At 43.7% G+C, this 15,934-nt stretch overlaps 1 protein-coding gene across 2 annotated transcripts in view; it reads left to right on the top strand.

The window, feature by feature from the left end:
* Positions 1–10,984: 10,984 nt before the first annotated feature.
* Positions 10,985–15,934, top strand: part of CREB5 (cAMP responsive element binding protein 5) — a 258,710-nt gene continuing 253,760 nt past the window's right edge. The window contains exons 1-2 of one of the 2 annotated variants that reach the window (XM_076331268.1): positions 10,985–11,039; positions 12,097–12,183. In XM_076331268.1, the coding sequence (XP_076187383.1) occupies positions 12,181–12,183 (3 nt within the window). In that variant the 5' untranslated portion in view covers positions 10,985–11,039; positions 12,097–12,180. The remainder of the gene's footprint in view (positions 11,040–12,096; positions 12,184–15,934) is intronic. The other variant, XM_076331269.1, reaches the window with a different exon arrangement.

Raw genomic sequence — 15,934 nt, 5'->3', positions numbered from 1 at the left:
AAGAGGTTTTATTAATTGCTTTAAGATGGAAGCTGGTTCGGCCATGATGCCCTGGGCCACAGGCAGCCCCACGTGTAGCTGCGCAGCCTCAGCTGGTTCTGCAGCTCCCAGCCTCAACCGAAGTGCTGTGTCTCCTTCCCGCTGTGTCTTTCCGGACCGCTGTGGGGACAGAGAATGTGACTAATATAATTTTCCCTCCCTTTTAGTCTTTACTGCTGCCATACCTTTAAAATAAAATGTTTCTTTCCTTTTTTTTTTTCATTTTTTAAAAAATTTTCCCTTGCCTTTTGAACAGCAACTTATATCCTGTGTGCCTTATCTCAGGTAAGATAAAAATAGTGGCTTCACTCCATCAGCGTAATCAGTTGTGTTAATATCTCTGATTGTAAGCTTGGCTCAGAGTTTGCATTACCCCATATGGGCTGTGTCTGTGCAGGCACAGTCTATAGACACTTTTAAAAACTACCACACATTTAAAAAAAAAAAATCTGCATGATGAGATAGTAGTTTTTAAGAGCTGTTTTAAAAAAAGAATTAAAGATGTTTTCCTTCAGTTTACAATAGTCTTTAAAACTTTTCTCAAATTGAACAACTTAGCTTATTTTGTCTCATTTCTATATTGCTTTTTATACACACTCTAACAAAGTACAAGCTAGTGCTTATATACACTGAAAAAAGTTCCCAGTTACAGAGTGTGAAAAATTGTCATGTGTTTCTCTATATATGGTAAACAAAAATATAATTAGATGCTAGCATTCGCTGTCTTTGAAGAAGGATGACTTCGGTACAGCTAAGTATCTAATAATATCCCTGTAAGCTCTGATCATTTGTATTTCTTCTCTGATTCCCTGAAGATGTCCCCACATACTACATATCATGGTTTGCCTGGCTATTTTCTGCTCCACTTTCAAGCCCAATGCTTCCAAAAGAAATTAAACTCCTTAGGAAATGCTTAACTCCCTGTTCCAAAATTACTCTCGTCCAGAGTCTTTCTATTCCAGAAATAATTAACAGCAACAGACTTCTAGACAAACTTTCTCTTTGTAATTTCATTCCTGAGTCATCGGCGACCTCGGCATTTAGCTGTGTGTATATTTTAGTAACCCACAGCACTTCTTCACCATCTCTGATCGTCTTACCTGGTGTGTCCTGTATGTCCTCCCCAGTGGGGAAAAACTGGGATGTAAACACTGAGTCAGCAATTAATAGTAAAACTTGCATGAGCATCACCAAGTCTAGGATTTCAGCGTAAGTCTTTTTCCCCTTGCGTTTCCAGCAGGCTTTTTGCCATCCCTTAGGGCTTTCCACAAACAAATTGATGTCTCAATCAGTTGCAATTGCATTCTTTTGTTCTACTCTCCTGCACACAAATACACTGTTACATTTCTGTGTTTTCCCAGGTATTTTTCCTAAAGAAAAGCAGCTCTATCACTGTCTGGCCATTTAATTTCCATTCTAACCCTTTGATCTTTACAGCATTGTTTATTTCCTGCTACCTTGTGCTGAGTGTCATTGGATCTGGCAAGAGTTGTGTCAGTTTTCTCTCCTGACATTAGCTATTTATCTTTGCTACTAAAACAATACTTGAAACCGTTTAGAATTACAGCTTCAGAAAACCAAGTTCTCTCTTTTTCCACGATGCACCTGTATTTCCTAAAGGCGTTTCTAGTCAACCTTGCTATAGTTGAATGATTTTTAGTGGTGCTGTTTGCTTAAAGGAGCTAGGTAATCCATCCTGGATATTTAAGTGCATTCATCTTTGCTAGCAGCAGAGAATACAAAAAGCTGTTTTATTCCCCATTCTGATTTCTCTTCAAGCTCAAATATGTCCATTCCAGGTATACGAGTGGGGACGATGGGTACTCTGTGCCTGGTTCATACAGCGCTTATTCAGGTAAAATTCCCTTGAATTTAAGGTGGGCTTTTATTGAGCCAGAAGGATGAGATTTAAATTCTGTGCTTCCCTGTTATTTGCTCATATTGAGCCCCCATCCACCCACGCTTCCTTGTAATTTATTGGCGGGGCCTTGAGAGACTTTTGTGATGACAAGTATATTGGGAATTTATTTTTATTGTTGCTCTTACGAAAGAAATACGTCACTTTCAAAAGAAGGAATTAATTTACTCTGTTATTCTCTATCAGGTAAGTCTGAATTGGAATTTCTTGTTTATTTACATAACATGTTAATCTGGTTGCTAGCGTTGCTATTAGCTAAAGTTCAGCTATGTCTGAATAAGTATCTTATTTGTAACTTTGTGTAATATGTAAGAAAAAACGCTCCTTGGAGCTTTCACTACATTTCATGTACCTTGTATTTTGGAAACCCTTTTTAATTTGCTCGTCTTGAACATTACATTGCAAATATAACTGTCTTTGGAGCATACAGTGCGTTGCTTGATCCACGAGAGGAGGGGGAGGAGAAGAGGAAATTAGGGTTCATGCCATGTACTGTGTCTGTTGTCCTACTTCTCGATTTTCTGTCACTTTCATATGTAATTTCTTCTTTTTCATACTACTATGCTGAAGTTTGGAGACAAACTTAATGCATCACAAAATAAAGTACATGACTTGCAAACATTTATCTGTCTTGTTTTCTTGCATTATCATCTAAGATTAATGAATGTTTCCATTTTGGAAGTGAAGATATTTGAATGTTTCTCCTTTTCAACCAAAGAACAAAATGTGCAAAAGAAACTTGCAAAAGTAACAAGCGAATCATTGAGAAAGAGATGAAGTTAAAACTGATGTTTTTTTAATGTCAAGTATGGAACATGCTTCGAAAATCCAATCTGGAACTCACCTACATACAAGTACGAGTTTTGTAAATGTTTTTCTAGGAGTAACTAGGAGAGGCATTAATGCCCGAGTCTCAAGTCTCCAAAATATTTGCAAACTACTCCAAGTATTTTGCTGTAATTTTTTTCCAATGTAGTCACTCATTGGACCCTGCTACATTTTAATGATTGATTACAGACACGGGATGAAATGTTGGCCCCACTCAATCCATGGGAATTTTCCTATTGACTTCAGTGAAGCCAGGATTTTACCCAAGGATTTACAGCAGCAAAACGCAACAAACCTGATTCTGTACTTCAGCTAAAATAAAACCCATGACACATTCTGTGTTACAAGAACGAAAGCAAAGCTATACCCTTTCTAAAAATGGTTTTGTGCATCTATAAGCTTTTGATTAAACAAATGTTTTTGCACCTGTTGGGGTAAAAGTAATAAAAAGTCAAACTGCTCTTGTTTTGGTATGTGTATCTAATTTTATAACACATACTGCAGTAGTTCATCCTAAATTAAAAAATCGGAAGTTAAAGGTTTTTTTCATACACTAGTAATATAATCTCTATGTCACATGTGAAAGTACCGTGTAATTTATATAGGCATGATGTCAGCAGTATATTATGTAAGTTCTCAGTGGCAGATGAGGCTTAGTAGCGTAGACTGACTTCTGTTTTACTGAATGTGATTTTTAGTCATTTTCTTCTCAAAAAAAGTATTTTAACCCTTGGGTCGCTATGGCTTTTTATTTCTTCCTGATAGGGCTGCTCTTTGCATGTGTGTCTAAACCAAATCACACCAAAAAGTTGTTATTGACTTTCTTCACTGATGTTTGTGTGAAATGCTAGCAGTGCTGCATGGTAGCAAACACTTTACTTCTCCTACTGCACTGTCACAATTATGAACTTTGCAATTGCATGGGAACTGCTGGAGTTATTCCTCGTCATATTCGTCTCAGCTTTTCAGCTAGAAAATAAGGCAGAAATTTGACTCTCCCTGCACAAAGCCTAACTAAGCAGACTATGCAGAGAACTTTACGAGGGGTTATAAATCCACTAACTGTGGGGAGGCTCCATTACAACCCTTCTGCAGCCCTCACCTGTGGGCTAGAAAATGAGCCCCTGACAGTCTACACCTTTACCCTTGATTGACATACCCTGAGTTTCTGTGGGACTTCTCTGTTAGGACAGTTCATGTATTTCCTCCCCGTCTCCTGGGTTGATGTAAGCGTCAGTGTTAGTAGAAGCATTTGAAATAGAGTACCCGTGGATTCTCACGCAAAATATTTTCTCCCCTTCTGTTTCAAGCAGCAAAAAAGTCGGAGTCATACGAAGGTGTGAATGAGCCATCTTTATAGCACATTTAAAGGAGGAAGAGCAACCTTTGTATCATCTCTGACATTCTTGACATCCCCAAGAAGAGAACTGCTAAGAGAGAGTCTGTTAAAAAAAAAGTTAATTGCACTTATAATATCTGTAAGATCTTTTTGCCACATGACCCAACGATTTTTATGCATAAATACAGCTGTTATGTTATTCCAGTCCATTAATAATCAGAGATGTGGCCAAATGAGGCAGATTAGAATTTGTAGAAGAACTTGCATTTTTTCCTTCTTGCTTAAATATGGTTTCTAAATTAGACTCTCAGAAACATACAAAAATGTCATCTCTTTCACCTCTTATTTCTCATTCTGCTCCTAAGACTAAAAAAACCAACAACCCAGACAACAAAAACCAGACCCCAAAGCCCAATCAAACAGCAAAAATCTATATGAACCTCCATATGTGTCTGACTGGAGCTATACTATCCAAAAAATGTGTATCAAATCAGTCTTCCATATTCATGCACTAAACAATTAAATTATAACTAGGAGTATTCCAACAAGCATAACATCAAAAAGGGTAAATTAAATGTAAAAGAAGTCATGCAGGAGCTCTATGGGGGAATAGTAATGTGAATAATTTTGTGACCTCATCCCAAAAAAGCATGAAATAATGGTGTCCCAGTAGGGAGGAAACAAACTGCTCTTTGAATTGTTGTGGATATAGAAGAAAATATAAAGTCTCTCTTTTCTATCTCCCTGGAATAGACCACAAGGCACACAGCTACGATGAAGAGATCGTTTGGGTATCTGAGATCAGACCCACTTGGAGAACCATTGTGTACCCAGTCGTGCACAAAAGGTGAGGAGTTAAATGACGTTGCGTGTCAGAGCTGAGAGAACATGCGTGCTCAGCACAGGCATCAAGAACAAATGTACACTGAGATCTGAAGGAGAGGAGGTTGGAGAAACACAGTGTGCTTCTTGACATAGCGGGGTCCCTCATGAGTGAAGCAAGAGAAACGATGCAAAAAGAGGAGATAACCCTCCATCTTGCAGTTCTGGGCCTTGCGTGCGCCCTGGCTGTTCTCACCGAGTTGAGGAGGCCAGCACACACCTTTCTGCATGTGTTAGCTTCCATCAGGGTCTTATCTGTGGGAAGGACTGTGCCTCTCCATTCTCCTGCCCATTCTCTTTATATGGCATAAGCATAACCTGCAGCTCTTCTATGTTTACCAAGAGTAAGGAGAAACATGGAATAAAACTGACTTCGGGTAACTTGGGAAGAGCTAAAAGCCATCATTTTAAGTGTTGCTTAAAGCTCAGTTAGATGTACCCCATCAGCACATCTCTAACTTTGGTTAAAAGCCTGCAGGTCTAGAGCGAGCCTCCTTCCACCACCAGCTCTATCGCTTCTCAGTAGTAACAAACACTGGTTTTGTCCTACAGACACTCCGCAGTTTAGCTCAGACAGGGGAGTTTGGCATTAAGTGATTTGACACTTCACAGGTAACCTTCCAGGAAATGGAAAAGAAATGGCAACATTTCTGGGCTGTGGCTTCTGCAGCATAGATGTGGTGAAACACAGAGAGCTCCTATTTGGTTCACCCAAATTCAAGTCACTTTGCCTTTGCAGATAAACGCTGTCAAAGAGAACATGAATCCCTTATTAGATCTATTCTCAGTGTCACATGGTATCTGTAGGTGTGCCAGAGTCTAGGACATCATTCAGAAATAAGAGAGAATTAAGATTTCAATTTGATGTTGTAAAAACCAGGAGGTATTACTAGGCATCTTTATTTCCAGAAAACATAGAACTGCGGCAATTAATACTATTAAGGGACCAAATATGCTCCCATGTAAATCCATACTATAGCTGTATGAAGAGGAAACAGGGCCCATTAGCCTTCTCTTGCAAAGCAATTTTTTGCATTGCAAGAGCTCCTACTGAGATCTGGCTCCCTTTATTTTATGTCACATGCTTAAGACAGAGGGATGTAATTAAGTAAAGGTGGGACCATCAGATGAATGGGTGAGGAGATGTACTTAGAACAGAGAAACGCAGATATGACTTGCGTGGTATCCCACAGGACTGTTTCACATCCCTGTGATGTATCACACTTCCTTTCCTCCCCAGCCCACCGGAGAAATGACATGGTTGAACAGGAATATTGCTTACCATTTAAATTTCAGCTAATAGAAGGGTTTTTTTTAAATGTTGTATACTACTTAACTTCTGGTTAACTCCATTTATTCTCCAATTTCTGTCTCAGCTTTAAAACTAATCGGGTACTTCCTGGTGAGCCCCTGAAACCATAGAGAGTACTTGGTTCCCTTTGCTCGTATCCCTTTCAGTCCGTTACTAAAATAAGTAGAGATGAGATCTGAACAGAGATGTAATAATTAAGGAATCAAATGTTGCATAAAAACACCAGATTTGCATTTGTTCAGGATATTACTAGGATTAATATACATTAAGTAGCATAATTTGTACCCTCTTTTAAAATGCATTTCACTATAATCATGGATTAAAGCGTATGTTAAGATCTAGAAATCAATTTTTCCCCTTACCATTTTATTTCTAAGGTTTCACTAGTATAGATCTCTACTAAAGAGAAGAGTGCTGAGTGAGGTTTTTTTTACTTTTTGCAGGTAGTTTCACATGAAAGATGTGGAGATCTGAAGTGTTTAGTAGCATGTACGGAGGTGAATAAATTACTGTTCGATTAGTCTAAAAGATATTGCTGAAAAGTACTTGTAACAAGATAATTGCAAGTGCCAAAGCTGAGAGTAACACTCAACGCTGGCAGCAGCTTAGTTAAACATGTGGTTAATGATGTTATAGGAAGAACGGGTATGTAAAATATTCAACTGTGCCAGCAGTAAATATTAATTTTATGTGACAGCAATAGTGTCTTACTGAGACTGATATTTGACATACAAAACTCCTATAATTATTTTAATATCTTTACTTCGCAATGATTTTAATGATATGACAAAGATTTTAGGTGTTTGCTGAAACAGCACTGCTGTCATTTACTATCAATCAAACAAAATGTCATTCTAATTCATCTCACTGCAAAAGTCTGAGTAGTTTTCACACCAATTAAGCTACTGCTGTAAAGAGTATGTTCTTTTGGGGTTTTATAGTTAAAGAATAAAAATGACAAAGACCTATCTGGAAAACATTTATTGGAACATATAAAACAGAAAAGTATTTAAGTAGGGATTTTGCCGTCAGAAGAAAGCAGCTTTATAAAAGCCTGAGTATAAAAATAGAAAAGCAGCATATGACTTTCTACCTTTAAATTAGTTATGAAACAACATTACAGATAAAACAGGTAGTGCCTCATGGAGTTGATTGCTCAGTACTTTTCGTTGTAAATTTCTTCAATCACTTACAAATGTTGCCAAGTTTTGAACCATTCGGGATGGAGTTTTCCATGCCAGGTGCCTGCCCTAGGCAGGAGTATTTTGGAAAGCTGCTTCCAAAATTCAATCATTCCAGAAACAATATTCCAGGAAAGGTAAGTTTCCTTGCCTACCATTATCCCAAATCTCACAAGGCTTCAAGGCTTTTTTTGCTGGGAACATCTAGTGCTTCTGGAGCAGGAACTTGAAGTTCTGAAGAATGATCATCTTGCTGTCACAGGAGGTGCCTTTGATTAGCCTCTATGATTTGCCCAAATCTGTCCCCAGTATAGAGCACATTCTCAAGTTACGGCTTGTCAGCTGAGCTGTGGTAACTGACTCTGCGTACATTCCTCATTTGCTGAGTAGAATATGCTAATCTAAACCACCTTTATAGGAGTTCATATTAAAGAGTTGTTCTTCACAGTGACAACACACAAGCAGACATCAGCTCAGCTGGAAAGCAGCAACTTTGCAGGCAGGGGAGTTCCTCTTGTCCTATCATCACCCCGCAGTTTACATCAAGAAAGAACTCAGCAATGTCCCTTCTCTGGTCGGTGTCCTCAGGCTGGAGGATCGACACATTTTCTCCTCTGTGAACTGCTCAGCAGCCAGGCGCTGAAGTGAATGTAGAACAAAACAAAGCTGCATCTCTCAGTGCTCCTTTTCAGATCCCCATTCAGAGATCAGTGTAGTTGCCTGGGGATGGAGAGAAGGTTGGTAACAGGCAAGAGGAAAGCAGAAATAGGCAAGGAAAGAGCTGGAAGAGGGAGGAGAGCAACAGGAGCTGAAGGTGACAAGTGAAGCAGAAGTTGGGCATGGGGCAAAGCAACGATATGTGACACATACTGCAGCAGATTTAAACCCGAGAGGAACCGTTGACTTTATTCTGTACTCATTCCCCGCCAGCACTACAGCTCATTTCAAGAGTCGAGAGTCTTCCCTCGGGACTTGAGACTCATTTCAGGAATCCAGAATCTCTTTGCTCTGCAGTCAGCAAAAACCAACGTAACCACCTATCAAAGCATTTGTCACCACCCTCCCAGTGGCAGACAGACACAAACTGCTGCTGCAAGCTGCCCAGCTCTTCAAGTGGTAGAGATCTGTCCAAATAAGTACGTGGCACGTAAAGTTCCTGATCTGACTAATGCGTCGGTCTTGCTTTTAGGATGTCTTTTTGCACGACACTCTGCACAGGGCAGAAGGACATGCAGAATATTCAAGTCAGGAACTTTAATCAGAATTTATTCAATTAAAGCACAATGCACACCCAAAGTGGGCCCAGTTATTTACTCACTATAATCTGTGTACAAGTCACGCAGGGTCTACAATATCATTCATAAGAAAGCATCACCACTACACTGATAACATAAAACTATGGCTAATACTTCACCTAGCATTTTGTTTGCTTCTATCTGTGTCAAATTTGCCATAACTGATTCTTACTACACAGGTACCTGGGGGATTTGGGCCCTGTTATCCTTGACTGGCATCTGAATTCTCCATTGCCAATTCCAGTTTGGTCTCATTGAGAAACCTGGAGAAAAAACGCACTGCGCCTACCCCAGGAAAACCCATCGATCAGCCACAGTCCCGGCTGTGCATCTGTAAGAAGTGTGAGTACATAAATTGTGTGATGAAATCTCAATGAGAGATGCAGAGCTGCTTCCCGCACTTAAATCTTTTTGTCATGGCCTTAAAAAACTGCAGTGTTTCTGTACATTAAAACCCTTCCTGTGTGACAGAAGTAACTGCAATTATTAGTTTAGTCATCTCTGTATTTTATAATTTCAGGACGTTTAGAGGTAAGGCACTTTGCACTTGGTATGCAATTTCCAAGGATAATACCTGACAAAACGAAGGCTTACAGTGACAGCATCATTGAGTCTTATCCTCAGTAGTTAATGAGTTCAAAACCTATAATCAGTCACTGATAGGATCCGCTTCTATCTGCTTTAAATCCTGCATAAAGTGCCACTGAATTGTTAAAAGCCAAGGACGACTATTAGATAGCCTAATATAAGCCCGTGAAAGAATGGTATTATTGGGAGTAAAGTGCTGTATTATTGCCATTTGTAAAGTCGTTCCTGATTCTGGCAGTACATGTTATATTACTCTCTCCTGTGTTAACTGAGTATCAGACAAAAACCAAACCAAGCAGTATGTTGCAGATTCTAATACCCTGCCTCGAAACACTGAGGTTTCCTCACGAGTCATCCCAGGCTTACGTGCTAAAACACTGCATCAAAATTAAGTCATACTTCCTGAATCAGCAGCTAAATCCAGTTGATTATCACATGTATCTTTGATAAGAAGTAAGAATACCTCTTGGATAACTACAGTGTGGTTAGGTGCTAAAGGAACCTCCAGACCCAGGTGCTAGAAGCACTGCTGAGGAGCATTAGGCTGAGAGTGAGGAAGCATTCTTAATACAAGAAAACCCAGGAAAGGAGTCACTGAAGTAGTTACAGGGTGGAATAATAAACTGTCACCGGTCATCGTCCCAGACAATGACACAGACACGCTGCCAACTAGATGCTGAATGTTAAGCGTTTAAAAAGCAGTGAAATACCCCATTATATCATGAAGACTCTTTATCACTGTGCTGTCACAGCGCCTCTGGGCCCGCCCCGGCACCCTTGCCCTGCCAGGAGGACACGCGTGGACCGGGCACCCCTGAGCAGGTGGACACGCGTGGACCGGGCACACCTGAGCAGGCGGAGGCGCACCCTCGCAGGGCTGCAGCTCGGGACGGAGGTTTTTCCCCCTTCTCGGACATTGCGTTATTTATTAGCCATTTTCTGGGTAAAAAAAAACCCCAAAACCAAAGAGTTTGGGGCTGCAGGACCGAGTCCCAGTTGAGCGCGGGCCTCCCCTGCGGCTGCCGCTCGGCGGAGGCCCCGCGCCTGCCGGGCAGCGGGGGCAGCCCCCCGTCACGGCCGGAGGACCGGCTCCCCCCGGCCGCCAGCAGCGCCCCGCTGCGCCTTGCCAAGCTGCTGGCCCGGGGGAGGGAGAGGGGGCTGGCAGCCCCCGCAAAACCCCATCCCCGCCCGGGCGGACACACAGCCAAGTCCCGGAGCCCTCTCCCGGGCTGCACGTTCCCGGGTCCCGGAGTCCGGGCCCCCGTTCCCGAGTCCCCGGTCCCTGAGCGTCCCCTCCCGCCGTGGGACGACCCCCGCCCGGGCGCTGCCGGACCCCGGCGCGGGGGGCGGGACATTGTTTCCAGGCTGACTCACCCCCGCTCCGCCTCCCGCTCCGCGCCGGCGGAGGAGGGGCCGACCGAGGCCCCGCCCCCGCCCCGCGCGCCCGGCCGCCCCCCCCCCCCCCCCCCTTCACCCCCCCCGCCCGCCCGCCCGCCCGGCACGGACCGCAATGATTTAGAAGTTCAGGAATCCCACGTGACGTCACGGAGGGTGATGTAATGCTTCTCTAAATAGAACGTATTGTAACCGTCCCTCAGTCCAACGTGGTTCCTCCGGCCGCGCTGCCGGTCCCGTCCCCGCCGCGCCGCGCCGGGCGGTAAGTTCCTAAAAATACGGGGCTGCCCCGGGAAGGCGCCCGGCGCGGCGCGCAGCGCACCCCGCGCTCCGCCGCACGGCGCGGCACGGCACGGCTCGGCGCGGAGCGGGGCAGCAGCGCCGGGGTGAGCGGCTGGGGCAGGGGCAGCCTGCGGCCGCGGGGGCTCTTCCCTCCGCCACCGCATCTGCTCCGGAGGCGGGAGCGCCAGTCCCTGCCGCGCCGCTGCCGCTGCCGGGCGCGGGGATCCCGCCGCCCCCCGTCCCCGCGGTGCCCCGCCGAGGCGGCGCGGGGAGAGGGGGCGTGAGCGATCCCCGCGCCCCGCGGAGGGTCGGGCAGAGCAGGGCGGCGGGGGGCCGGGGGCGCACGGCCGCCGAGCCGCGGGGCAGCCGGGCTCCCCGCCCGCACCTCGGGGAGTTTGGGAAGTCTCTGCGCGCCGCTTCCCGGGATGGGATGGGATGGCATGGGATGGGATGGGATGGGATGGGATGGGATGGGATGGGATGGGGCGGCTGCCGCGGGGCGCAGGCAGCACCCCGCTCCGCGCTGCCCCGAGCGAGGCGGGCAGCTCCCGGCGGAGGGGCCGCGGTCTCCCCGCGCCCCGCGGCGGGCTGGACGCCTCCTCGCCTCTGCCTGCCGCGGCGGCACCCGGCAGTGACAGCTCGGCGGCGCGCTGCCCCGCCGCCCCCTCTCCCTGCCGACCCTAAACTTCTGGACAAGTTTCGCGGCGGTGCCGGGGCGCCCCACCGAGCCGGGACCCGCCGGCGGCGGCCGCGGGGCGGTGCGCGGGGCGGTGCGCGGTGCGCGGCCGCCTTCCCCCGTGAGACACCCCGGGTGCCGGGCTGCTCCCGGCCCTTACGTCATGCTGCGGGCCGGTGCGGGGCTGATGCTCGGCTTCTGATGCCGTCGGGTCCGGGGCGGGGGGGGAGTGCTGACAAGGTCCCCGCTCTGCAGCCCCGCTGTCCCTTTCCAGCCCCGCTGACCCGCTCATCGACCCCCCTCCCCAGCTCCGCGCCCCCCCCGCCACTGTCCTCTCTTACAGGGGTCTCTCTCTCCCCAGCGAAGTTTTCAGGACGCTAAGAGCTTCAGGAGTGTAAGGGGAATACTTGCTAAACTCTGCCTCCTCTATTATTTATGTCCAAGCATGGTGAGTGATCCTTCATCTCCAGGGCTTAATATAAGCTTTACAATCGGAAAGAGAGAGGTCGTTCAAAGATGGGGGTAGGAATAAAGGAAAATGAAATGTCCATATGGTTGTGTTTTTTTTTTTTTAAATCCAGAACGATATTAGGAGTATCTTAAGCAGCAAGATTAGAAGATTTCCATATATTAACAGTAAGAAACAGCGCTTAGCTAGATGAAATTAAAGCTTGAACGGAAGCATAATAATTACTGCGAAGCATCTTGCTTGGGCTTTCCTTGAGACCGTGCAGTTTTCCGAGAGATACTCACCCGCTGGCTTGCACCAGCCTCTCCTTGTCTGGCCATTCGGACAAGCAGCAGTGCGTCAAGTAACAGTGGTGAAGGAAAACTTTCTTGTAAGAAACTGTGATGCAGAAATAGTCCAGAAACCGGACTGAAAGAGAATTGAGAGGTGAAAGGTGAGAGCCGAATGCAAAAATGTAGCATAATTTGGGGGGATTTTGCTGAAGGAGGTACGCTTTCCTAAGGGTATGGTTTATTTTCAGTAGAAAAGTGTACAGTGTTGAAAGTCCCCGCTCGGTATTTTGTAACTTTTATGTGGTGAATGGGGTTGTTGGTATCAAAAGCTTGAAATTCTTTATAAAAATGGCTAAAATCCTTATTTGTGACTCCTTAATCCTAAGGGGAGCTGTACAGGTCGCAAAGCACTAGGGAAAAGCGTGATTAATGATCAGTGATTAGTGATAAGTGATTAGTGGTTTTATTCAAACTGTTACCTCTGACCAGAAGCACACATCAGAGGATTAACAGGCTCTTTAGATAAATGCTCATTAGTGGAAGGGGGAAAGCAAAGATAATAGGCATGCACACAGGGACAACTTTCTAGGAAAATCATTCCTGTCTCTGGCATAATAAGCTCTATTAGCAGAAAGGCTCCTTAATTTAAAAGTTGCTTTTATCTTGTAAATCAAAGATAGATGTAGAAGTTCGCTGCGCTATTATAGCCTAAATTTTCCCATATCCACTAGATGTGGATTATCTCAGTAGCGATATTTTATTTAAAAAAACCCAATTGAATCTTTAAGAAACTGAACATTCCCAAGTGCTAAAGCCCTACATCCCGAGGCATCCGCTCCCAACAGGCGGAGCAGAGCCTGCTGGCAGCTAACTAGATGGCGCAGTCCTGTTCTTTGTGAGTATGTAGTCCTGGGTTATGAACTTAGCAAGTAGCAGCTTGCTAGGTGTCCTTCAACGCTTACAACAAAGTTGATTCTGTGCTGGGCTGGAGGCTAGACAGTGCTACGAGTTTGTAGTCACATTTTCCACGTCAGTTAATCTAGTGAGTTAAAGGCTACTGGAAAAATTAGTCTCATTTACTGAAAGAAACGGTGAGTGATAGAAAGAAGGCGAGAACGAGAGAGGGGCAAATAGCTACAGCCTGGGATGTAACTCTTGGTTGAACTGTTTCATACTGCTCTAATGAAGTACAGTTCTGATGGCCTTAACTACTGAAGCCTAAGAGCTCTCGGGAGTTTTTCCCCCAGCTATCACTGGCAAAGTGAGGTGTCTTTTTTTTAAAGAGTCACTAAAAAGAAAGAACAGTCGGCGTGGTGGTTGAACAAAACAACTTGGACCTGACTGTACTCTACAGAAAATGGTAAGGAGTCGATTTTTATGATAACTAACCAGGGATTTCTCATTACTCTCTATCATGCATGGATTGTGAAGAACTGGTATCTATTGCTGTCCATAGACTTGGGGATGTTTCTGCTGTCCCGTTAGCTTACAGGGGATTTATGTTTGTTTGCATCTGTGGAGATCATCAAAGTTTCAAAACTTTAAATGAAAAACTTGAGTGGAACAGGAAAGAGAAATAATGAACTTATGGCATGAAAAAGAAACTGCTGCAGTCTCCTATTGTTACATCTGTAATTGGAGGCTGTTGGGAGTAGTCAGACTAATGCTTAAAATCAAAAAGTTTTGTAATAGCATACAAAAAAGGCAGTAAGCTCTGTCTGCCACTCTTGAATATCGGATGGCACTCTTCCCGGAGTTAAAATTGCAGTATTTTAAAAACTGTACACTTTTAGAACAATCAGAACCCTTTCCCCCTCACCAAAATATCCATTAATAGTTCAGCTTCAATTTATCGAACTCTACCTCTGCTAATTTAACCAGGGGAATGTAAAGGGAAGCAAACCATGTATATAGATTAAAAGAAAAGATAGAAGCAAGATCGTACGTCATTTTATTTATAATCGCCGTTTATCAGAACGACTGTCACAGATAAAGTGTAATAGGTGCTTTTTAATTTGATGTTCAATTTCTCACTTTGAGAACCTGAAATACGCTGCAATCGCTTACATTTATCCTGTGCACTGCAGAGGAGTCTTCTGTAAAAGACTTTCAGTGAGAGCTAGAGTTCACGCTGGAGTTGATAAGGGAGAGGCAATCTCACAGTGCCTTCAGAAGGCAGCTTTTACATACTAAACCTTTCAGCTTTGTGTGGGCAGAATCTCTGTGAGCTCAGTAAGTCTTGCAGAATGATTTGAAACTTGGTTATTAACTTGTCTGCTTGTGACCCCCTTTAAGAACCTGTCTGTGTGCCCCTAATCAAGGCATGAGGATCTTAAATATTAGAAGAGTTCTTGCAAGGTTGTTGTTGCTTTTAAAACAATTTATTTAATCAAAGGCTTTTCCTCTAATCTTTGTCATCCTGCGTCTCTCATTTCTGCCGTTAGTTAACTTTCTGGATTTTCTGTAAACCTGTTGCTTTGAGGACTTATATCTGTGTTTATGTATCATTAGCCGTCTTTCAAGCTTAATTTTAATTCCAGTGACCGTCTTTCCTATGAACCCTTTATTATACGAAAATTATTTCTGGACAAGATTTTGCAATAAAAGAAGAGCAAAACTGTTTCTACTTAAAACATTTTTTTATTATTAAGAACCATACGATTTATTATTGGAACAAAATGGTAATTTTTCTCAAGGCCCACAAATAATAGTTTTTCTTGTAACTTGTTACAGGAAAACTCTACTCAGTAGACGCAGTTGCTGGAAACACGGATACGTGTATAAAGCAACAGGTCTTTCAGTTCTGCTTCATAGGTCCAGGTGATTCTTTTGCTTTGGTTTGGTTTTGGTTATCTCATACTAACGAAATTAATAGCTAGATATATATGGTTAAGATAGCTTATTCGGCTTAATCTTTCGTGTATAAACTCCCATTGCAACGAATAACTAGGAGTCCTAGTGGAAATATTTAAAATGCCTTGAGAGTCTCAGTCGTGAGTACTAATAGCAGGGCTGATCAGACAGCTTGGTAGGTTGTTGTCACTCTGCAATATCTCAAAACAATTTCTGCTGGTTTGTCCTCTCCCTCTCTCCACGCCGCATGCTATTTAACCCCTGAAAAAACCAGTTGATTTCTAGGTAAATGATATATTCTGCTCTGCAAATGATAATGCTCTAAGGCTTTTAGAGCTCTAGCCCTAAAAAAGTATTTTTAGGGCTTTTGCATTTTTCTGCCTTGAGAAATGATCGAAGTTGATTGCAAATTTAAAGCAACAGTTTGGAATAAGAACTATGAAAGCACTTTTTCCTGTTACCAAAACTTATATTACTATGCTAATTTTCAATTTTTAATGTGTAGTATTCTCTGACACAGAAAAAACAATGATCTCAGACAGTATCTTATCATGCTGTATTTGAACATTAGCCATATTACAGCAGTAAGTACAGAAACTAGCTTT

Source organism: Aptenodytes patagonicus, chromosome 2 (genome assembly GCF_965638725.1).
Source record: "Aptenodytes patagonicus chromosome 2, bAptPat1.pri.cur, whole genome shotgun sequence".
Lineage (NCBI taxonomy): Eukaryota > Metazoa > Chordata > Aves > Sphenisciformes > Spheniscidae > Aptenodytes > Aptenodytes patagonicus.
The sequence above is the reverse complement of the archived record's forward strand: the minus strand, read 5'-3'. Positions and strand labels throughout refer to the sequence as shown.